The sequence below is a fragment of the Lontra canadensis genome, unplaced genomic scaffold (genome assembly GCF_010015895.1).
Source record: "Lontra canadensis isolate GAN:19392208 unplaced genomic scaffold, GSC_riverotter_1.0 scaffold66, whole genome shotgun sequence".
In the NCBI taxonomy this organism is placed as follows: Eukaryota; Metazoa; Chordata; class Mammalia; order Carnivora; family Mustelidae; genus Lontra; species Lontra canadensis.
Window position 1 is genome coordinate 5868075 of NW_022631060.1, and position 20206 is coordinate 5888280.

The window sequence follows — 20206 nt, forward strand, 5'->3', positions numbered from 1 at the left end:
CCGTTGGACACACGGCACTGAAGGCTGGCTGGCCTCCAGCTGGAAGGGAAGGGCGAGAGGCAGAGGGCCTGAGCCCTGGGTCTGGGGTCCCTCAAACCCACTCAACTTGATTCCAGTGTTCTGGAAGCGGCCAGGCCAGGCGCCACCTCAGCAGGTGTGATCACGGAGGGAAGTATCAGATGGGGTGGTGGCGGACTCAGGAGGTCAGGAGTGGCTGGGGTGGGGAAGCCTGCAGGGGTGGGGCTGATGGCTCTGAGAGGCCTTCCCAGCAGGCTCAGCTTTCTGTCTCAAATGACCCTTCTGATCAATTCCGGCTACTCCTCTGCTGCCTGGCTTCCCGCAGCCTCTGGCCCCCCTGGCTGAGCAGGGGCCCCCCTGGCCTGGCCCATCCCTGCCTTGGCCCTCTCAGCTCTGGTGTCAGACTCTCCCTGGCTATCCCCAGGACTGGCTTTGACCCCGATGTGCCCATCTCCCTCCCCTTTCTCCAACTCCCTGCCTCCTGCCTCTGGCTCCCCACTGCCAAACTCCGGTGTAGCCCCAGGCGAGGCCCCCTGGGTCTCAGGCCACTCTGCCCTGCGGTAGACAAGGTAACTGGTTGCGGGGAGCTTGTGGGCCAGGGCTCCAGGGGGCAGGCGGTGGTAGCCCTGCTCCTTGTACAGGAAGAGGCCAAAAGTGTCGGGCTGGGTCACTCGGAACTTAGTGGCACAGAGCTGGTTCAGGGTGGCAATCGAGGCTCCTGGAGGCACAGCCAGGGTCTTGGAGGTGCAGCCACTGCTGGGGTCCTGGTGGGCTACTCGGAGGAGGCACTGTGCAGGAAGACAAGCGAAGCCAGAGCTCAGTCCTGCCTGCTCCGTCTCTGGCTGTACAGCTTGAGGTCCCAGGGTAGGCTCTGCAGGGACGGGGCGCGGGGTATAAATCCAGGGGTAGAGCCGAGTGACAAAAGCTTTTTGGATAAAGGGAGCTGCGGAAAGGTGAGGTCCGCCTTGGCTAGTGGGTTAGAGCTGAGGGCTGGCCGCGGAAAGGATGGCCCCAGCAGCTGCCCAGAGCCTGACGGCCCTCCCCGGAGCCTCCCCCAGGCCCAAGCGCCCATCCTGCATTCGCTCATCTCATCCACACATGGGCCCCAGGAGCCACTTCCTGTTGCCTCCGCTTATAGGTGAGGATAGCCAGGCACAACGCGGTTATGTAAGGTGCCCCACTCCTGCAAACAGAAAGTAGCTGAGGCTGGATGTGAAGCCGGCATCTGGCTGCAGGGTCCAAAGTCCTCACCGAGGCTGGGGAGGGTCCCTGGGCTGGATGGAGAGGAGGGTACGGGGAGCATGGGCGGGGAGCCTCACTCCAGGGGAGGGCAGAGCCCCATGGGGAGGGGCGCTAGAAGCTAAGATTTGGGGCGTGAGTTTGCCACCTGCGTCCCTTTCCCCCTCCATGTCACGTCTCTTTCCTCATCTGTAAAATGGGATAATAATGGTCCTAAGGCTGAGTTTCTTTGAAGCTGCAGGGCTGAGCCCCCAGAGCACACGGAACGCGCCCTCTCGAGGAAGGCGAGGCGTGGACGTCCACACAGGGGGCTGCTTCTCTCCCCTGCTGGGTCTCTCTAGGAAAAGGAGCAGACTGCGCAGGATGACGCCAGAACCCCGCCACCCCCACTGCGCCCCGGCCGGGGCAGTTCAGGCGGCTGGCGGGGAGACCCCGTACCTGGAGGCTGTGGGTGGCCGGCAGGCGGCGCTGCTCCCAGAGGCTGAGGGAGCGCTGCAGCTCCTGTGAGGGGCTCAAGGGCGCGGTGTGAGCCTGGTCCAGGCCACTCAGCAGGGCCAGGCTGGCGGAGAGGCTGGTCAGGTAGTACCCGCCTGGGACACAAGGGGAAGAATGCAGCTCGGGCTTCGCCACGCCCCCCCCCTTCCTGGGGGCTATGCAGCCCCTAAGCGGCCCAGTCCACCCCACACAGGTTGGTGGCACGCGGAGGCGCTCCCTCACCCTCTCCGGTGAGCAGGGTGGGCTCCAGCAGCTCCGACATGTACTCAGCTTCCAGCAGCAGCTCGGGAAGGTCGCACTGGGCCAGGACAAGGCTCAGCAGCGGAAGGAACTCATCTGCCCCCGCGGCCTCCCCTGTGGGGCAGTAGAGAAGGAAGCTTCAGACTCTGCTCGGGCCCCAGGGTTGGTGTCCACCCTGTGTTTCAGACAGTGACCCTCCCCTCCACCTGCGGGCCTTGGGGGATGCGGTCTCTATGGTGACCACAGCGGGGGCAGGGTGGGGGAGCGGAGATGCTGGGGAGGAGGACACTCTATACTCTCTGGGCCTCAGCTGCACCGTTTGTGGGAGATTGGGCCCGTTCCCCAGGCTGCTGCGCCAGTCTGGGATCTCCGGGGGGCCTGCCTCTGAGCCGGCAGGGGCCGGTGGGCAGCGAAAGGAGGGGGCGTACCTGCTTGGGTCCTCAGGGCCGTGTAGAGCAGCTTGCAGGCCTGCAGGAGCCGCTTGACCTGGGCGCTGGGCGAGTAGGCCCGGAGCAGCTGCAGCAGCTTGTGGCGAACCTGCTCCACCTCGGCCGGGGAGGGGAGGCTCACGCGGGCCCCAAAGGCTCCAGGGCCCTGGGCCCGGGCCAGGCGCAGGCCTTCAGCCAGGCGGCCCAGGGAGCCATTGGTGGAGAGCCGGCGCCGCAGGCGGGCCGCCAGGATGGGCCGGAGAGGCTTCAGCACGGAGCGATGCAGCGACTTCTCCAAGGTGTGTTCTGCAGGGGAGAGGTGGGCCGGGTCAGGGGAACTGGGGCGCCAGTGGAGGGGGGCTGTAGGCACGGAGGGATGCAAGTTGGGGGGAATCTCCGTGAGACAGGAGAAGAGCGGGAGAGAGGCGGGGAGCGGAAAGAACTAGCACTCTGGAGAGCCCAGTGGAGAGCCCCAGGTCTCACCCAGTCTCTCAGGAGGCAGCAGCTTCTCAGGGCCCAGCTCCGCGCTCAGCATGGCCCGTGCCCGGCTTAGTGCCTCTCGGACCCCCTGCAGCTCCCGGGGTGCAGGGCCAGCCCGCACCTGGGTCAGTAGGTCCTGTACCAGCTGGCCCACAGCCGTGTGTCTGTCCTGCACCAGGGCTGTGGCAGCCCGGCCCACCTGCCGCTCGGGCGCCAGCAGGGAGCAGAAGGCCGCGCTCATGGACCGAAGCAGGGGCCGCCGGCGGCCCAGGCCAGGGGAGGTCGCTGGGCTTCTGTGGGACCCCGGTGCCCCCTCCTCTTCTGAACTGCTGGGGGAGCCGCAGTCTACCTCCTGGAGGGAGGGCAGAGGTGGGAGGCTGGGCCTGGGGCCCCCTGGCACACGGTACCCCACTGAGCTCTCCCTTTGCAGAAGCTGGTGAGGGGGGAAGCTTTCTATCTGGCTGGGGGCTGCACCTGGCAGCACGGGGACCGGGGGAGGTGGCACGGCAGGTGGTGACAGAGGGCTGGAGGTCTCTGTGGACACACGCACTTTGAAGCTCCTCTTGAATTTTTCCCGCTTGGTGGGGCCCAGGTCCCCTGGGAACAGGGGATTGAAGAAGCACAGGGCGGCTCCCGTGCCCTGGTCCAGCTCTTGTGGGGACCGGGGCTTCAGCCGGGGCAGCAGCTGGCCTTCAGATGGGCCCGGCTGGGCCTTGGTGTTGAGGGAGGAGCTCCAAAACTCTAGGGAGGAGAAACCAGTTGGGGCGTCAGGGAGGTTTGGGGAAGGTGCCCAAATGAAGGCACAGGCTCAGGCCATGTGCCCACGTGCCTTCACGTTGTTTCTTGCCCTCAGCTTGTCTATCTGTGCAATGGGTAGCAGAAGAGCCCTTACCAATGCCCAGATGGGAGATGGCTTCCAGTTCCTTGTGGGTGGCTGCCTGGCAGATGGCTCTGGGGAGCTGGAGCTGGAGGAGAAGGATGTCCCTGAGGCCAGAGAGGGAAACAGAAAGCCCGGGGTGAGGGATGCTCAGGGCTCTGGGGGCTGACAGGACCTGCAGGGGTTGGGAAAACAGACTGTCCCAGGGAACCGGGACCAAAGGACACCAGGCACCCTGCGGCCAGGCTCACCGGCTGTGGCAGTAGGCGCAGATGAGCTGGACCAGGTCTGGGAACATGAGCTCTGAGCCCTCCAAGGAGACGCCTGAGAGATGGGAAGTGCGGTTGTTCTCTGGGAAACACCCCTGCGCCCGGCCCTGACTGCTTCCAGCCCCTTCCCCCCAGGCCAGTCCCGCTCACCCTCAGGTCTCTCCTGGATGTAGTGGCTGGAGACAAAGGAGGGGCCGCTGGCTTCGGGCAGCCGCACGCACAGGGCTTGGCACCCGCGAGTGTTGGATTTCCGCACCAGAAATGTCTGCAAGGGACAGGGGTCGGGCGCTCAGAACCTCTGCCTCTGGCCTCTCTCTCCCCCCCAACAACCGACGCCGCCGCCGCCACCCCCCGCCGGCCAGTCCGGGTTCAGAGCCATGACTCACCCCGGGGGGCTCAGTCCTCAGCACGTGCAGCGCGGCCGCGGCGTTGGCCCGCAGCTGCAGCCACACCGGCCGCGTGAGCAGCAAGCGCTCCCGCAGGCTCACGCTGCGCCCGGGCCGCTGGGGCCCGCCCGCCGGCCGCCCGCCGGCTCCAGGCACGTCGTACGGCGGGTCCTCGGCGGGCCTAGGGGTGGGCGGCAGACTTGAGAGGGTGGCGGGGGTGGCAGGCGGTGGGACCCTTGCTCCGCCCTCTCCCGCTCCTCGGCCCTGGGGCAGACCCTGCTCTGCCACCCCCCCCCCCACCAGGCTGCCCTTCCAACTTCACTAACTTTTCTCTCTCCGGGCGCCCAGGTGCGAAGTTGGGCAGGCTGGGGGCTCCGAGAGGCCCAGCTCCTGGCTCCCGGGGGCTTTCCATGGCTGAGAGCGCCTTGGGTCTCTCCCGGTTTCTCCTAGGACTCGGGAGGAGAATCCAGCCCCCGAGGCAGGAGCGCTCACATTCCCGGCGGTGAGTAACACTTCCTGAGGGCGGTTCGCCCTGTCACGCCCCGCCAGTTAACTCTTGGGTGTCCACTCGGCCTGGGCCAAGCCCGGATTCCTCGGTTCTGGGCCCCGTCTCAGGGGCCAGGGATCCCATCCGTGCGAGCGCCACTCCGAGAGCCCCAGCTGCGGGGCCAGCCCCCACCGCACGGTGCGCCCGGAAGCCTTACCGGCGTCCTCAAACCACACAAGCAGGCGGGAAGGGGTTAAGCAGGGCCCATCTGGGCCCCCACAGGCCCAAGTTTACCCCCCCACCCCGAACCTTTAAGTCTGCTGGTCAATTGCTCATCTGTGCGAGGCCCTGGGGTCAGCAGGGGTGGGGAGGGCAACCCCTACTAGCCCCAGATGACTCATTCCTGAGCCTACCTTGGGTGTTGGGACTTCAGGTTGCCATGGAGAGAGGATGCTGTATCTCCATGGAAACTAACCCCCTTGCTTAACTGAGGTTCTGGGGGTGGTTCTAACACTCGGTGCTCAACAGGGGGGGAGCTTGGCTGTGAGGTCGTCAGCGCCCCATGCGGCTGCCGGCTGCCTCCTACACGTGCAGGCCCCACCAGCCTGCCTTACCGATCTGCCAAGTGACTGGGACAGGCGCAGGCATGACCCAGTCTCCAAGCACAGGCCGGGACACATGGTCTGCCTGTGCTACATGTTGCTTCAAACTTTGCTTGGGAGCCTCGGTCAGCCAGGGCTCACTCCCCAACCCCTGGGAGGTGTGGTGGGCGAGTCCCCCCTTCCCCTCCCTCTGCCCCACTCAAGAGTAGATTGGCTCCTGCCTGCTAGTGAGGGGAGCTACGGGGGACTCCAGGAAGAGCCCCCCCCCTGACTCAGGCACTCCCTGGGGGAGCCCTGATTCTCTTGCAAGGTAAATCAGACACACACAGCTCACACCGAGGTCCCAGGAAAGGTTTTAATTCCAGTCCCTGAAATCTGGGAGACACCAAGAACCTCCTGGAGAAGACCTGGGGAACCTGCCTTTTCACCTCCAACAGCAGCCAGAAAAGACAGGCCCCCCCAAAATATGATGTCTGGCTCAGAGTTCCCATGAAATGGGGCCCAGCTCACTGGCTCAGTGACTGGTCCAAGGTCAGCAGGAAGGATGCTGCTTTGGTGTAAGAGGAGTCCCACCTTCTCTGTCTGGGACAGCACTGAGGAGGCTGCCCTCTGGGAGGCGGCGCCGGTGCACTCGCTGGGGACGGAGGAGACAGTCTTGCCTGGCTAGGGCAGCTCTGGGCCACAGCTGTGCAGGCCCCCCGAGGAGGGCAGAGGAGTCCGGACCAGTGATGGCTGGAGGGGAAGATCCACTAGCAGTACCGGGGAGCTGGCTGGACAGACCCTGTCAGCCTGCCTTCTCACAGCAGGAAAATGTGGATCCTGGCTTTGCGGCCAGCTGCTCCGAGGCGCCCCCTGGCTCTGAACGGCAGGGTCACGGTCCTGAGGGAATGCCAGAAGCGGAGAGCACTGCAGGTGATAAGCTGAACCAAGAGGGGACACCACTGCCTGTTGGGGCTGCGGCCGGCCTTGGGGTGGTCCAGGGCAGTTCCACAGCCCTCAGCATGGGCCCAGCATTCCAGCGCCCCCTACCCAGTCCTGGTTGGGGGAAGCTTCATCCCCTATCCCTACCCCGGCTCTGGCTGCCCAAACCCCCAAACGCCAACCATTCTAACGGGGGCCACTGATCTGACATAACCCTTGTCTCTCTCTGGGCTCTTTCCGAGGACGCTGGGCTGGGGGTGGGGGCAGGAGGCGGAACAACTCCTGTGGGTCTTACCATCTGCTTTTCTCTTCTGAGGGGACACAGCTGCTCTAGCCTGGGTGGGTAAGAAGAAAAGGCCTCCTGAGAGCCTGCCTCCAGCTGGGCAAGCAACCTCTTCCACATCAGTTTCTCTGGGGTAGGGGCGCTGCTGGGTCAGTGCCTCCCATCCCATCAAAACCTGCCCCGGAAGGAGGAAGGGGCTGACACAGATTGAAAGGTCCCTCCTCCGGGAAGTCTCAGGCCAGCGCCTGGGTTAAGCCATCAGTCGGTTAAGCCTCCGACTCATGGTTTCGGCTCAGTAGGGTCAAGAGCTCGAGCCCCACATTGGGCTCTGTGTTAGGCACGACGCCTGCTTGGGATTCTCTCTCTCCCTCTGCACTCCCCACTCCCCCCACCACACCATTCGCACATGCAAACGCATTCTCTCCCTCTCTCTCTAAAAAAGGCCAATGCCAGGGAACCTGGGCTGAAGGCAGGAGGTGCTGAGGGCGAGCAGGGCTCCCAGGCCCTCAGGAAGCCCAGGTGTGATGAGCCCGCAGAGACCAAAGCTGGTGTCAGGGACGGGGACCCGCGCGGGGAAGCAGGGGCCCTGGCCCCACCTTTTTGATAGCCGTCCAGTCCTCCAGGATGTCGATCTCCTGCAGCATGTACACAATGTAAGGACCTGCAACAGGGGTCAAGGAAGCAGGAAGCCCGGTGGAGGGGATAGGTGTCACAGCGGCGAGGGGGCTGAGGACCCCGGTGAAAGCTCAGGTTCTGCCTCCCACCTCTTGGCTCCCAGGTTCCTAAGGCAGGGCCTGTGTCCTCTTCACAAGTCTGGGGGGAGGGTACTAAGCCTCACCCCTACCTCCCCAGTGCTCCCCCTTCATCGTCCCTCCAGTGTAAAAGTCAGGAGGTAAAAACCCTGTCCCCTTCCTGTCCCTTCTACACACACAGACCTCAGTCCCTTCCATCCGGGAATCAACCCTCCTTTGCTCTCCCACTCCCCACACTCCCACTCCTCCCGGGTTCTGTACCTGATGTCTCCACACCCTTGCCCCCCATTCACCCCTCAAGTTTTTGCAGCCTGGATGCTTCCCTCCCTGCCTGACGCGACAGCCATCACCAGGCGGCCAGGTCCCGAGAGTCTGATGGCCGGAGTACCCAGGCGTGGGGGTGGAGGACTTGCAGATTCTGTTCTGCATGTGCCGGACACTGCCAGGAGGGATGAGGGCTCAGCAGGCCCGGGGCTAAAGGGGCTTACGCCTAAGGGCGGGCAGGGGGCAACTGTGTATGGGATGAGGGTGTCCCGGGTTAGGCCGCAGGGGTACAGAAGACAGAGAAGCTATCGCCATTGCGAGGAAACCAGGAGAAGCTTCACAGAGGAGGTGAGGCAAGCCGTGACCAGGCACAGACAGGCAGTACGACTTTCCGAGAAGCGGGTGGAAAGTGAGAGCAGATGGGGGAGGCAGGTGGCAGTGGGAAAGTGTGGGACCTGCCCGGGCTGTTGAGGGAAAGCCTCAAAGGAGACTTTGCTCAGGAAGCTAAGGGACTCACTGAGGGGGCGCTGCTCTTTCTCTATGGTCCGCACAGCCTGGCAGAGACCCAGGGCCTTAGAAAATTCCCGACAGCTGGAGTCACCTCATGTGTCCGGTGTGACTCCGCCTTCCACGTGCCTCTACCCACTCCCTGGGGTGGCGCTAACCCCGATGATGTCAGATTCAGGCCACCGTTGGGGGAAGGATACCAGAGACGAGAGGAGCCTTCTTCCTCTTGCTGGCCGGCAGGGAGTCCCAGGTCTTTGTGCTGCTTCGGGCGTGCAGTCTGTCATCCCACCACTCTGTGCCCCCAAAGCCAGAGTCAGGATCAAGGTGCTGGCTCGCCCAGGACACTCTGCCCTTGGAGCTGGGTCCCTCATAGGAGCCAGGCCAGCCCTTCCCCTTCCTCCCAGGTTGGTGGAGAGAGCCAGGACCGGGGGAGGGGGGGCTTAGAAGCGGAGGTCAGGGCCCGAGGACCGCAAGGCTGTGCGAGCCTGGGGGGCCGGGGGGCTCTGTACTTCTGTCCAACCAGTTTCTTCATCTGTTTAGTGGGCGGTGCCCAATGACCATTGAGGCCTCCCTAGGACCCGCCCCATGAACACAGGCGCTGCGGACATGGGGGGAACCTGTGGCTGTTGTAGGCGTGGGGGTGTCAGAATGACACCTCCTGTTCTAGAAAGAGAGCAGGGATCAAGGTGGGTGGCGGGGGGGGCCCACTTTTGCTGAGCCTCCCTGGTGCACCAGGCACTGGGCAGGGTCCTTTCTGTGCCTGGTTCCGTTTGGGCCACACGGTGAGCCCATGAAGCAAGGTCTCTGGCACGCTCCCCGCTCCCCCGGCAGGCAGAGCAGGGGTGGGGGGGGATGGCACAGAGAGAGCAGCGCCGGGCAGCCTCACCGGAGCTGATGTCCAGGCTCTGGCGGTCCTCTTCCAGTCTCTGGATCCGCTCCTGCAGCTCCCCCTGCAGGGTGTCGTACAGCAGCAGCTTCTCACTCTGGAAGAAGTGGGGCCACTCAGGCTCAGCGAGCGGTGGGGACTAGCCACTTCCGCTGTCCCCACCCCCCCACCCTCCACCCCGTCACATTCACCTCCAGGTGCTGTCTGGCTCCCTGCAGCTCACACTCGTACTTGTTCCGGATCACGTCCAGACAGAAGCCCTTGTAGATCCCTACAGCGGGGAGGGGAGATGGGAAGCCCGGCTTGGCCAGGGACCTGCGTGTCCCAGATAGGGAGCCAGGAGCAGGGCCTGGCAGGGAAGGGAAGAGCGGGGAGCAGAGAGCCCCAGGCTCCGGCAGAGGCAGAGAGGGGAGGCCCGGGGGCTGCCCCAGCGCACGGGACGGCCCACAGACCTGCCACCTGAATGCGGATCTTGAGGCTCCGCTGCAGGCCCCCCAGAGGCTCTGTGTACTCAGGTGCCCGCTCAGCCCCCACTTCCTCCAGCCGCACCCTCAGCTGACTCAGCCGTTCCCTGAACAACCTGGGAAGGAAAAGGCAGAGCATGTGTGTCCCTCAAGCACGTGGCCGGTCCTGCGCGGCAGGTCCTCAGACGCCCGTGCCCAGCACCAGCCCGCTGCCTCCGCGCCTCCGCGCCCCCACGCCCAGGGGGCCCCGGGAGACACAGCCCCAGGCGCCCCACGCTCACTTCTCCTTTAGCTCCGAGAACTGCTTCTCCAGGTCCAGCATCTCGTTGACGCACTCGCTGCGACGCCGCTCGTAGTCCTCATCGTCCATCTCTGGGAGAAGAGGCCAGTCAGCGCCGGCTGCGAGGAGCGGGCGGGCACGTGTGGGCCCTCGCGTGCGCACTGGGGAACTCACCTGAGCTCTCCTCCTCGGACTCCGTCTGGCTGCCGCTCCGCTCCTCCTCGCTCTCTTCCTCCTCCCCGTTCATCTCAGCAGCCGAATCACCCTCTGCTTCCATCTCTTCTGTGTCTTTGCTCGGAGGCTGGACGGGCATCTCGGCTCTGGGAGAAGGAGGGGAGCCATCGCTTATCATAAGCAGGAAGTGGCCATGCGGGGAGTCAAACCAAGCCCTGTGCGCACATCTCCCCGAGGCCTGGGAGCCATGGAAATGCTCACGTCCTGGGACATTGTTGCTGATCCCAGTGTGGGGAATGCTGGCCAAGGTGATGGTCTTTAAGATGGGAAACACCAAGGGTGGGGTCCCCACTGCCTCGGGGACTGGACACACACTTGTGATTGGGGCGTTTAAGGCCCCGCACAGACTGAAGGACTGGGCCAGCTCCTTGACTCCACCATCTCACAGTCAATCCTTAAGTACACCCTTCTGTCCTCCTCTCCACCCCTTCCTGTTGGTCGTCCCCCGGCAAGGCCCTCCACTTCTCTTCCTGAGAACATTCTGCGATTCCCTTCCCGTCTCCCTGTGCTCTGGGTCACCCCCCCCCCCCCGGCCCTGTCATGTCCTTCTCTTTTCTCTGGAGCCTCAGGCTACCAGCACCCCTGCCTCCACTGTTTCTCCAATGCTCCCTTTTGACAGCTCCGGCCCACGAAACTTTAGAGGTGTTTGGATACTGCCTCCCATTTAGAAATAGCAGAAACACAAAACCTTGCCCCATTCCATTTAACTACTCCCCATTTCCCAACTCACAGCTACGCTTTTAAAGGCTCTGGCTGTTCCAACCCTTTCATCTCCCAGATGTTCCGTTCCATTTCTCTATGGTCCTGTGGCAGCAGATAACCTTCTGGTGCCCAATGCCAGTGTTTTTTTCCTGCTTCCCTTAGTTGAACACTATTAGTCATTCTTTCTTTCTTTCTTTTTTTTTAAAGATTTTATTTATTTACTTGACAGAGAGAGAGATCACAAGTAGGCAGAGAGGCAGGCAGAGAGAGAGAGAGGAGGAAGCAGGCTCCCTGCTGAGCAGAGAGCCCGATGCGGGGCTCGATCCCAGGACCCTGGGATCATGACCTGAGCCAAAAGCAGAGGCTTTAACCCACTGAGCCACCCAGGAATCTCTATTAGTCATTCTTTCTTTTATATACTTATCTAAGATTTATTAAAGACCTAACACATGCCAGGTACCTTCAGACAGCACAGGAGATGCTGGGCACGACAGGGCATGACAGGGCAGAGACAGTCTCTGACTTCAAGGAATTTACAGCTTCCTGGGAGAGGCAGAGCAGCAGACAGTACTGTAGTGTGAGAAGGGCTAAGATGGGGGCGGGGCGTATATGGGAGAGGCATCTAACTGGAACCAGGAGCTTGCTCCAACAGTGAAGGTTTGCAGAGGGAGATCCTTGCCGCAGCATCAGCATGGAGAGCTCAGCCAGAGGATCACGGAGATGGCTGGGGAGGGAACATTCTAAGCAGAGTGAACAGTGTGTGCACAGACCCCAAAATGAGAGAAGGGGCACATGAGTCTAAGCCTCAGAGAGAAATCTGGGCTGCAGGTATCTGTCACCGGCATATAGAGAGTTCTTCAGGTCAAGGGAGAGGCCAGTGGAACCAGCAGGGCAGAATGTGTGGAGAAGAGGTCCAGGATGGACTCCCAGGGCCACCAAAGGGGCAGGTGATGAAAACCCAGCAAAGGAGAAGGAAATTAGCAAGAGGCGGAAGAAGAGAAACTCAGTCATGGGGAGAAATAACTTCAGACGGAAGGACGGTGACTGCCAAATGTTGCCAAGAGATACTGAAGAGGAAGACTAAATGGTCCTCCCAATAGTTAATCTCTCCACCTACTGGAGGCTTGATTTCACTGCGATGTTCTTCCAACCTCTCTGGGTCCAGTTCTGTAGACCTTTAGATCAGTGTAAACGCCACTTCCTCCAGGAAGCCCTACGTGTTTACATCTCCTCTCTAATTGCCCATTTTCTCATCTGTCTGCCTAACCAGGCTGTAGGCCTCTCCTGCGCGCTGATGCCGCTGCCACAAATACAAACGAAACAAAGCACTTTTTCAGGCAGGCTTTTTACTTCTTGGTTGCCCCAGGACCCTGCAGTGGTTGCAAACCTGAAGTATTCTGTTAACTTTTCTTAACACAATTCGAGTTATGTCAAATAACTGGCTCAAGGAGCGGCTTAGTCGCATTCCTCAAGGGTTTCACAGATGATCTGAATCTGACCTGAAAACCTCAGTTCTCCAAACCAGCCTCATTCTTCCCCATTCTCAAGCCTGAGTTACTGAAGTTTGGCCAATTTGCAATTCCTCTTCATTGTTAAATACATATATATTTACTCTTGTCTCCAGATGTCTCTAACTCTACTGAGTGAGCAAAATTAAATCACAATCTCCCCTCCTTACCCCGGGCGCAAAAGGAGGATAAACACCGCTACTGTGAGTGATCGCAAGGGGTAAAGGATGGAAAAGGCAATTGTAAGGCGCTGAACATAGGCAATTTATGTTTTTAGAAAGTGGGCACTTCCAGGGCAGACCTCCACGGAAGGCCGCTTCTTCTCCCTAGAGAAAGCCAATCCAGACCCCTACGCGGCGCGGTGCGGCGCGGCAGGACCCTCCCGCCCGGTTCCATTCCCGTCTGCGCCGGCGCCGCGGGCGGGGAGTCACTGGCTCTTCGGCGGCCAGCAGCGGGCCCGCGACGCCGCACGCGTCCGGCCGGTTAAGTCTCCGCTTCGGCCCTCACTGGGCCAGCTCCGACCGACTGGCCAGAGACGCCGAACTAGGTGCCCTGAGGAGCGTTACGCACCGCGGGGAGGGGGCCTCCGGGTCGACGTCTGAAACTCCCTGAGAGGTGCCCGCGGCTGCCGGGCTCCCGGAAACGTCGCGCCCGTCCCTCTACTCCGGGAGGCGGGGCCCGCCGCACTTCCGCATACGTTATCAGGAGGCGCCCGGCGCCGAGCTCACAATTGGACAGCTGGGGCGAGGCATGCTGGGATACCGCGGGGTCGGTCTCCATAGCAACCGGCCGACATTCACGCAGGCCTTCAGCAGCCGCGCAAGACCCTTGTGGTTTCCTTGTTTTGCGGTCGGCGCCCCTTGGGCCGCAGCTCCTCCCCCCCTTCCCCCACTCCGGTCCCCTCATCCCTCGGGTGGAAGGGAAGAAGCCACGACCCCACCCCCTGCCCGCCGGGTTCAGGAGAGTCATGGAGCCAGCCGTAGGTGTGAACACTCATTTATTTACACATGGTCGGTGGTAGGCAAATAACCCAGCCCAGCCTATTCGAGGGCACAGATCGGGAAGAGAACCTGCAGACCCTTCCTTTCTCCAGAGCTCCTGAGGCCGGAGGCGGCTGGAAGAACCAGGAAGTTTAGGATTCTGCCCAAGAGCTAAGAACTAAATTCAATGCCTTCACCTGATTTCTTCCCCCAAAAGTCCAATTTGTTAAGTACTCAGACTTCTCAGTTCTGCCCCATTCATACTTTTCACTCTCCTACTGCCCACCCACCCGATTGTTAATAATAATAATAACAACAATAATACTGTAATAATATTAATAATACTTCACATTTGTACGAAGCTTACAGAATGGTTCACATATAGCATCTCATCTGAGCCTCCCAACAGTTCTGTGAGGTAGGTATGTTCACCTCCCTTTTTACAGACGGGATAACTGAGGCTCAGAGAGGAAATGGGATTTGCTCAAGGCCACACAGCTAGTTAGTGGTAAAGCCAGGACTTGATCCCAGCACCCCGTATTCAAGTCCAGTGTTCCAACATCACAGCTACCACTGTAAAGTGGGGTGACATTTCTTACCCCTGTCAGGCCTGAGGGACGGCCTAAGGAGGGAAGAGGCTGAGACTTCTCTGACTAGGGGAGAGAAAGGCTCAGCAGTGACGAGGGGAGTCGGGGTACTTGGCCTTCAACTCCTGTTTGAACTGGCGGTAAAGGATCTTATTGTGCTGATTTTCGGCCTCCTTTTGGGGATGGAACTTCAAAGCTTCCTTGAAGCCCTTATGAACCAGGAAACCTTCGTTGAGCACCTCGAAATCAAATCCTGCCACGTGCAGCTCACAGGCCTGTTGGAGGAGAGACAGGTCAGTGAAGCTGGATGAGACTGCTGAGGCCGACACTGACATCCCTAAAGCCCCTCTCCAGCATTCCCACTCCTCCGGAGACATCCTGGGTCCTCCACACCATCCAAACACTTCGTGAACTATGACTGTCCTGCCTCATTGCCTCCTTTCCATCCAGGACCACTCATAGCTCCCAGAGCCCACCACTCCTCCTGCCCCATGTCCCCTGCCCTCTCCCTTTGGGCACCTGGCTGATCCGATTGAAGCCATACTGGCGAAAACGCTCGTCGAAAGTGGGCACCTTGCCTCCGGCCACGTAGAATGGTTCCCAGGGGTCCTGCCAGGGCACCACATAGGCAGGCCTCAGCAAGCTCTCTTCTGGCAGGTTGACCCAGCGGGAGTAGTTGGTGGGCGCCTGGCAGGGCGTGCACAGCCCATAATAGAAGGGCCGCACCTCGCCCACTTGGTAGAGCTGCAACAGCTCGTTCTTGTTCGTGGGCATGCGGCGGGCTCGGCGGATCTCGAAGGCAGGCACCACCAGTGCTGTGCCCGCCCACTGCTTGCTCTGATCCAGCATTTCCCGAAGGCCCCTCCACAGCCCCTCACTGGGCACCATGTCCACATCGATTACCAGGGCATAGTTGGCCCCTTCCCGAGCCAGATTCCTCAGCAGGTTATTGGGATAGGACACATTGGTGCCCAGCGCATAGTTGATCCCGGGCTGGGCCACCCTGGCTAGCTTGTCAAAGACCTCCTGGCAGGACCGCAGCAGGGCAAACTCCCCCGGCTCCCGGGGATCAGGCACAGCGGCCTCATAGCGCGAGGGGCACACAAGGTGCATGGCGACCCGGGCGCGCATATCGGGGCAGTGGCTGCTCAGAGCGTAGGTCAGCACCGTGGCTAGCTGCGCCTCCTCCTTGGTGGCCGCGAACACCGACACAGAGAGCGGGCCCTCCCAGCGCTCCAACAGGCCCGACAGGTGCAGCAGGTTGTCCACGCTGGCGTGCGTGGCCAGGATCACATCATTGGGGTCCATGGTGGTCTTCAGTAGGCCCCTGTAGACGCGGTAGTCGCCACTGGCGTCCAGGACGCCCCCAGAGGCCAGAGCGGTGCGGAGCTGCGCCTTGACCTGGTCCACGGACCGCGGGGACGGGGGAAAGAACTCGAAATACTGGTCTTGCTCCTCCTGCCCATGTAGCCCGGACAGCAGCGACAGGTAGAGCAGCTGCAGCATCGCCACCAGCATCAGCGCGGCCAGAAGCAGCTGGTAGAAGGCGCACCGGATGGCGTAGGACATCTGCATGGCTCTCGGGGCTCCAGGGCGCGCAGCGGGGACCACCGGGCCGCAGCCTTCGCCAGCCGCCGCAAGCCCGGATTTACCGCAGCCTGCCGAGCGCAGCCGAAGCGAGCCGAGGCCAGCCGAGCCCGGCGCAGCTTCCCCGCCGGAGAGGGCCTTGGGGCGCGCCAGCTCGCCCCCTGCGCGCGAGGAGGAGCTACTGCATCCTCCGCACGCCGCGGTCTGCAAACCCTGAAAGTGCCCGCGGCCGCGCCTGCCGGGTTCCCAGGGATACTCACCCCTCCCTCCCGATCAGTGTGCGACCCCCCGGACTAGGCGCTTTCTGAAACACCCGTGCACTCGCCCACGCCTTAGGGCAGGGAAACCGTGGCAGAGCTCTCGGTCGCGGCTTGGTGAAGGATGGCGCGGGTTCGCGGCTGCGGCCGGCGGGAAGGAACACAAAAAGTCCTTTTCCTTCCGCTGTCTCTCCCTCCGCCAGGTCCTAGGAAATCCACACCGAAGATGGGGGCTGGTGGTGGGGCGGAAACTGCGGAGAAGATGAGAGATAAGAGTATGTGGAAAAGAGCACTTCACGTGGGACGAGGTGGCCGAGTGGTTAAGGCGATGGACTGCTAATCCATTGTGCTTTGCACGCGTGGGTTCGAATCCCATCCTCGTCGGTCAGTCCTGTTTTACAGGAGGTGAGGGGGTGTACTTTTCTGACTCCCTGGGAAGAGGGCCCGGGATTCAGTTGCACGTAGAAGACCCGGATTGGAATTCTGGTTGATGCCAAATTGGGAGCCAGTGTGTTATCTGCGGTAATTAGAGAAGCCCTTTAGAAGGTGCCACTGTTCTGTGTAAATTGGTGAAATTTGGAATTTGGTAGTGGTGGAGTTGCTGACCACGCAGCCGCCATCACTACGTGCTTGTTGAATGAGCAAGAAGCTTCTGAAGTGGCTTCCCCAGTGGCCGGAGCTTGAGGAGAGACTGAAAAGTGGTGATGGTCTCACTGAAGTGTCAAGATCAAGGAAAGCTACATGGAAGGTCCAGCCTGCTATATCTGGTTAGGAGGGCCTGGCCAGGGAGCGACCCTGGCTTCCCAGTGTGATGGAGTGAAGCATGAAGATTGAAAGACCAGCGTTGGGGACCTTAAGCATCCGCCTTTGGGTCATGATCCGGGGATCCTAGGATCGAGCCCCGCATCAGCTCCCCTCTCAGCTCAGCGGAGAGCCTGCTTCTCCCTCTCTCTCTGCCTGCCGCTCCCTATGCTTGAGCTCTCTCTTTCTATCTCAAATAAATAAATAAATAAATAAAATCTTAAAAAAGAGAGAGAGAGAGACCAGAGTTGAAAACCATTAATAAGGGGTCTGCTTTCCACATACCTTTCCCTATGTATCTCTTCTATCTGGCCATTCCTGATTCATACCCTTTTGTGTTAAATCTAATCCAGCCAGTAAAACGCTTTCCTGAGTGCTGTGATTTGCGGAGGCAAATCAATCGAATCCAGTGAGGGGGTGGCGGCTGGAACATCTGAGGTATTGCCAGTCCATCAGGAGCACAGGTGACAACCAGAATTTGTGATGGGCATCTGAAGGGGGGGTTGCCGTCTTGTGGGACTGCGCCAGCAAGCCGTGGGACCTGCTGTTGTCTCCAGGTAGAGGGTGACAGAATTGAGTTGCGTTGGAGGGTACTCGGGTGGTGTCGGGAGTTGCTTGGTGTAAGGGGGAAGCCCACACATCAGAATTGTGTCAGAACTTTGTGTATAGAAATACAATGGGTGGCTCAGTGGCTTAAAGTCTCTGCTTTTGGCTCATGATCCCAGGGTCCTGGAATCAGGTCCCACATCCGGCTCTCTGCTCAGCAGGGAGCGTGCTTCCCTTCCTCTCTCTCTGCCTGCCTCTCTGCCTACTTGTGATCTCTGTCTGTCAAATAAATAAATAAAATCTTTAAAAATAGAAAGAAATACAACAGAATTTTGTGTGTTGATCTTGAATCCTCCAATTTTGCTGAATTTGGTTATTAGCTCTAAGTGTGTGTGTATGTGCATTCTTTAGGATTTTTTTTTCTGTATGTGTATTTTATCATTTGTGAACATGGATGGTTTTACTTTCTCCTTTCCAATTTGGATGCTTTTTATTTCTCTTTCTTGCTGAATTGTCGTAGTTAGGACTTCTGGTGCAGAATTAAGCAGATGAAATGGTAAAAGCGGGCCCTTTCCTGATCTTAGGGAAAGGCTGTGAGTCTTTTATCATCGAATATGACATTAATTGTGGATTTTTCATAAATGTGTGTCATCAGGTTGAGGAAGTTCCCATCTACTCCTGGTTCATTGAGTGTTTGTTTTGTTTTTTAAGATTTTATTTATTTGACAGAGAGAGACAGCTGGGAGGGAACACAAGCAGGGTGAATGGGAGAGGGAGAAGCAAGCTTCCTACTGAGCAGAGAGCCTGATGTAGGGCTCAATCCCAGGACCCTGGGATCAGGACCTGAGCCGAAGGCAGATGCTTAGTGACTGAGCTGCCCAGGCATCCCGAGTGTTTTTATCTTGAAATGGTGTTGGGTTTTGTCAAATGTTTTTTCCGCATCAGTGGAGATGACCTTGTGGCTTTTCCCCTTCATTCTATTAATGTGGTGCGTTACATTAATTGTTTTTTTATGTTGAACCCCCTTGCATTCTGGAGTAGATCAAGCTTGGTCGTGGTATATAGTCCCTTTAATGAGCTGAGGCTTCTGGGTTCCGTTTGCTAACATTTTATTGAGATTTTTACATCTATATTCATAAGGGATATTGGTTATTAAGTTTTCCTGTGATGTCTTTATCTGGCTTTGGCATCAGGATAGTGTTGGTCTCATAGAGTGAGTCAGGGAATGTTCTGCCCTCTTGTATTTTTTTGGAAGAGTTTAAGAGGATTGGTGTTCATTCTTTTTTTTTTTTTTTAAGATTTTATTGATTTGTGAGAGAGAATCAGTAGGAAGAGGGGCAGAGGGAAAAGCAGACTCCCTACTGAACAGGGAGCCTGAGAAGAGACTTGACCCAAGGTCCCTGGGATCATGACTTGAACCAAAGGCAGATGCTTAACCAACTGAGCCACCAGGGCCCCCTGGTGCTCATTCTTTAAATGACTGGTAGAATTAGCCTGTGAAGTCACCAGGTCCTGAAATTTTCTTTGTTGGGACATCTCTGATTATCGATCCTATCTTGTTATTCCTTTTTTTTCTTTTTTAAAGATTTTATTTATTTATTTATTTATTTGTCAGAGAGAGAGAGAGAGAGCGCGTGCACACAAGTAGGCACAGTGGTAGGCAGAGGTGGAGGGAGAAGCAGGCTCCCCGCTGAGCAAGGAGCCCCACAGGGGACCCAATCGCAGGACCCCGCGATCACGACCCGAGCTGAAGGCAGCGGCTCAACCGACTGAACCCCCTAGGCGCCCCATATCTTGTTATTTCTTGTATGTTCAGACGTCTTATTTCTTCTTGAATCAGTTTTGGCAGTTTGTGTGTTTCTAGGATTTATTAATTTCATCTAGGTTCCTCATTTGTTGTCATACAACTGTTCATAGTATTCTCTTATAATCCTTTTTATTTCTGTATAGTCAGTAGTAATGACCCCATCTTTGTTTCTGATTTTAATAATAAGTTCCTCTTTTTCTTTTAGTCAAAAATTTGTCAATTTTGTTGACAAATAACCAACTTTTAGTTTCATTGATTTTCTGTTTTCTATCCCGCACCGTGTTTCCCTTCACCCTAATATTTATTGTCTCTTTCCTTCTGCTAGTTACGGGCTTAATTTGCTCTTCCTTTTCTAATTGCTTGAGGTATAAAATCAGATTACTGATTTGAGATCTTTCTTTCTTTTTTTTTTTTAAGTAATCTCTACCCAGTGGGGCCCAAACTCAAGACCCTGAGATCAAGCGTTTCAGGCTCAATCGACTGAGCCAGCCAGGTGACCCCTTCTTCCTCTTTCATGTAGGCATTGACACCTACAGACTTCCTCTCAGCACTGTTCGGGCTGCATCCCATAACTTTCAGTGTGTGGTGTTTTCATTTTCTTTTGTCTCAAGGCATTTTCCAATTTCTCTTTTGATTTTCTTTCTTTCGAGGGGAGATATTTTTTAAAGATTATTTATTTATTTATTTAACAGAGTGAGAGAGATCACAAGTAGGCAGAGAGGCAGGCAGAGAGAGAGGAGGAAGCAGGCTTCCTGCTGAGCAGAGAGCCCAATGTGGGGCTCCATCCCAGGACCCTGGGATCATGACCTGAGCCGAAGGCAGAGGCTTTAACCCACTCAGCCCCCCAGGTGCCCCATCTTAAATAATTCTTGACGTGAACTCTCTTTTGTCTGATATTAGTATATTCATTCTGGCTCTCTTTTGATGACTATTGATGACTTTTCTCATTTTTTCATTTTTCAATTCATTTGTGTTTTTTGCTCTAAAGTGAGTTTCTGGTAAACAGCATATGGTTGCATCATTTTTAAATCTATCTGACAACCTCTGCCTTTTCATTGGAAAGTTGAATCAATTCACAAACCAGGAGGCCTCATCCTCATAAAAGGGTGAGAAACTCAAGGTCGAGGATTGGCCTTCAAATGTTTGTCTCTCCACCAGCCCTATCTCAGGGCTTGCCACATAACGCCCTCTACAGGTGTTTGCTGATGGCAGCTGGCTGCTTCTGAGGGAAGCTGGGCATGCTGGCAGGACTGCGTCAGGCTGGGGAGGTGGCTGGGGAGGTGGCGGGGGCCAGGGGACTGGGCATCAGGAGAGGAACG

At 58.3% G+C, this 20206-nt stretch overlaps 3 protein-coding genes and 1 non-coding gene across 8 annotated transcripts; 1 reads left to right on the forward strand and 3 right to left on the reverse strand.

Annotated features, from left to right (window-relative positions):
* Positions 1–210: 210 nt before the first annotated feature.
* On the reverse strand, positions 211–4963 carry RIN1 (Ras and Rab interactor 1). 2 transcript variants are annotated; one of them, XM_032879542.1, is made up of 10 exons: positions 4759–4963; positions 4433–4613; positions 4197–4311; positions 4029–4101; positions 3793–3884; positions 2904–3641; positions 2421–2726; positions 1975–2106; positions 1696–1847; positions 211–806 (listed from the first exon to the last, which is right to left on the reverse strand). In XM_032879542.1, exons 1-10 carry the CDS (start codon positions 4842–4844, stop codon positions 315–317), a joined length of 2367 nt encoding a protein of 788 aa, XP_032735433.1. In that variant the 5' UTR covers positions 4845–4963; the 3' UTR covers positions 211–314. The 2 variants fall into 2 exon arrangements, with proteins under 2 accessions (XP_032735433.1, XP_032735432.1); XM_032879541.1 differs by lacking the exon at positions 211–806 and adding an exon at positions 1136–1201 and having other exon boundaries at positions 4759–4882.
* Positions 4964–5856: 893 nt separating this feature from the next.
* BRMS1 (BRMS1 transcriptional repressor and anoikis regulator) lies at positions 5857–13006 on the reverse strand. Of its 4 annotated transcripts, none has more exons than XM_032879545.1 (10): positions 12910–13006; positions 10053–10200; positions 9880–9970; positions 9587–9714; positions 9326–9405; positions 9135–9231; positions 8449–8541; positions 7322–7386; positions 6738–6777; positions 5857–6400 (listed from the first exon to the last, which is right to left on the reverse strand). In XM_032879545.1, exons 2-10 carry the CDS (start codon positions 10189–10191, stop codon positions 6393–6395), a joined length of 741 nt encoding a protein of 246 aa, XP_032735436.1. In that variant the 5' UTR covers positions 10192–10200; positions 12910–13006; the 3' UTR covers positions 5857–6392. The 4 variants fall into 4 exon arrangements, with proteins under 4 accessions (XP_032735436.1, XP_032735438.1, XP_032735434.1 ...); XM_032879547.1 differs by having other exon boundaries at positions 7322–7360; positions 10053–10198; positions 12893–12995; XM_032879543.1 differs by having other exon boundaries at positions 10053–10198; positions 12893–12995.
* Positions 13007–13302: 296 nt separating this feature from the next.
* Positions 13303–15601, reverse strand: B4GAT1 (beta-1,4-glucuronyltransferase 1). Its single transcript, XM_032879548.1, has 2 exons — positions 14409–15601; positions 13303–14164 (listed from the first exon to the last, which is right to left on the reverse strand). Exons 1-2 carry the CDS (start codon positions 15462–15464, stop codon positions 13973–13975), a joined length of 1248 nt encoding a protein of 415 aa, XP_032735439.1. The 5' UTR covers positions 15465–15601; the 3' UTR covers positions 13303–13972.
* A 434-nt stretch (positions 15602–16035) lies between these two features.
* Positions 16036–16117, forward strand: TRNAS-GCU. The gene has a single exon. It is a non-coding gene; the product is annotated as a tRNA-Ser (tRNA).
* Positions 16118–20206: the final 4089 nt, after the last annotated feature.

What these genes read in the sequence shown, in the direction of transcription:
- RIN1 (XM_032879542.1), bottom strand. Translation starts at nt 4,844, where the DNA reads ATGGAAAGCCCCCGGGAGCCAGGAGCTGGGCCTCTCGGAGCCCCCAGC. An exon ending in CATCCAGGAGAGACCTGAGG is followed by an intron (nt 4,102 to 4,196) that starts GTGAGCGGGACT and finishes CCCATCTCTCAG; the next exon opens with GCGTCTCCTTGGAGGGCTCA. An exon ending in TGCGCCTACTGCCACAGCCG is followed by an intron (nt 3,885 to 4,028) that starts GTGAGCCTGGCC and finishes CTCTGGCCTCAG; the next exon opens with GGACATCCTTCTCCTCCAGC.
- B4GAT1 (XM_032879548.1), bottom strand. Translation starts at nt 15,464, where the DNA reads ATGCAGATGTCCTACGCCATCCGGTGCGCCTTCTACCAGCTGCTTCTG. An exon ending in GCTTCAATCGGATCAGCCAG is followed by an intron (nt 14,165 to 14,408) that starts GTGCCCAAAGGG and finishes CTCCTCCAACAG; the next exon opens with GCCTGTGAGCTGCACGTGGC.
- BRMS1 (XM_032879545.1), bottom strand. Translation starts at nt 10,191, where the DNA reads ATGCCCGTCCAGCCTCCGAGCAAAGACACAGAAGAGATGGAAGCAGAG. An exon ending in GTCCGAGGAGGAGAGCTCAG is followed by an intron (nt 9,971 to 10,052) that starts GTGAGTTCCCCA and finishes CTCTTCTCCCAG; the next exon opens with AGATGGACGATGAGGACTAC. An exon ending in GAGCCTGGACATCAGCTCCG is followed by an intron (nt 8,542 to 9,134) that starts GTGAGGCTGCCC and finishes TTGGGGGCACAG; the next exon opens with AGTGGTGGGATGACAGACTG.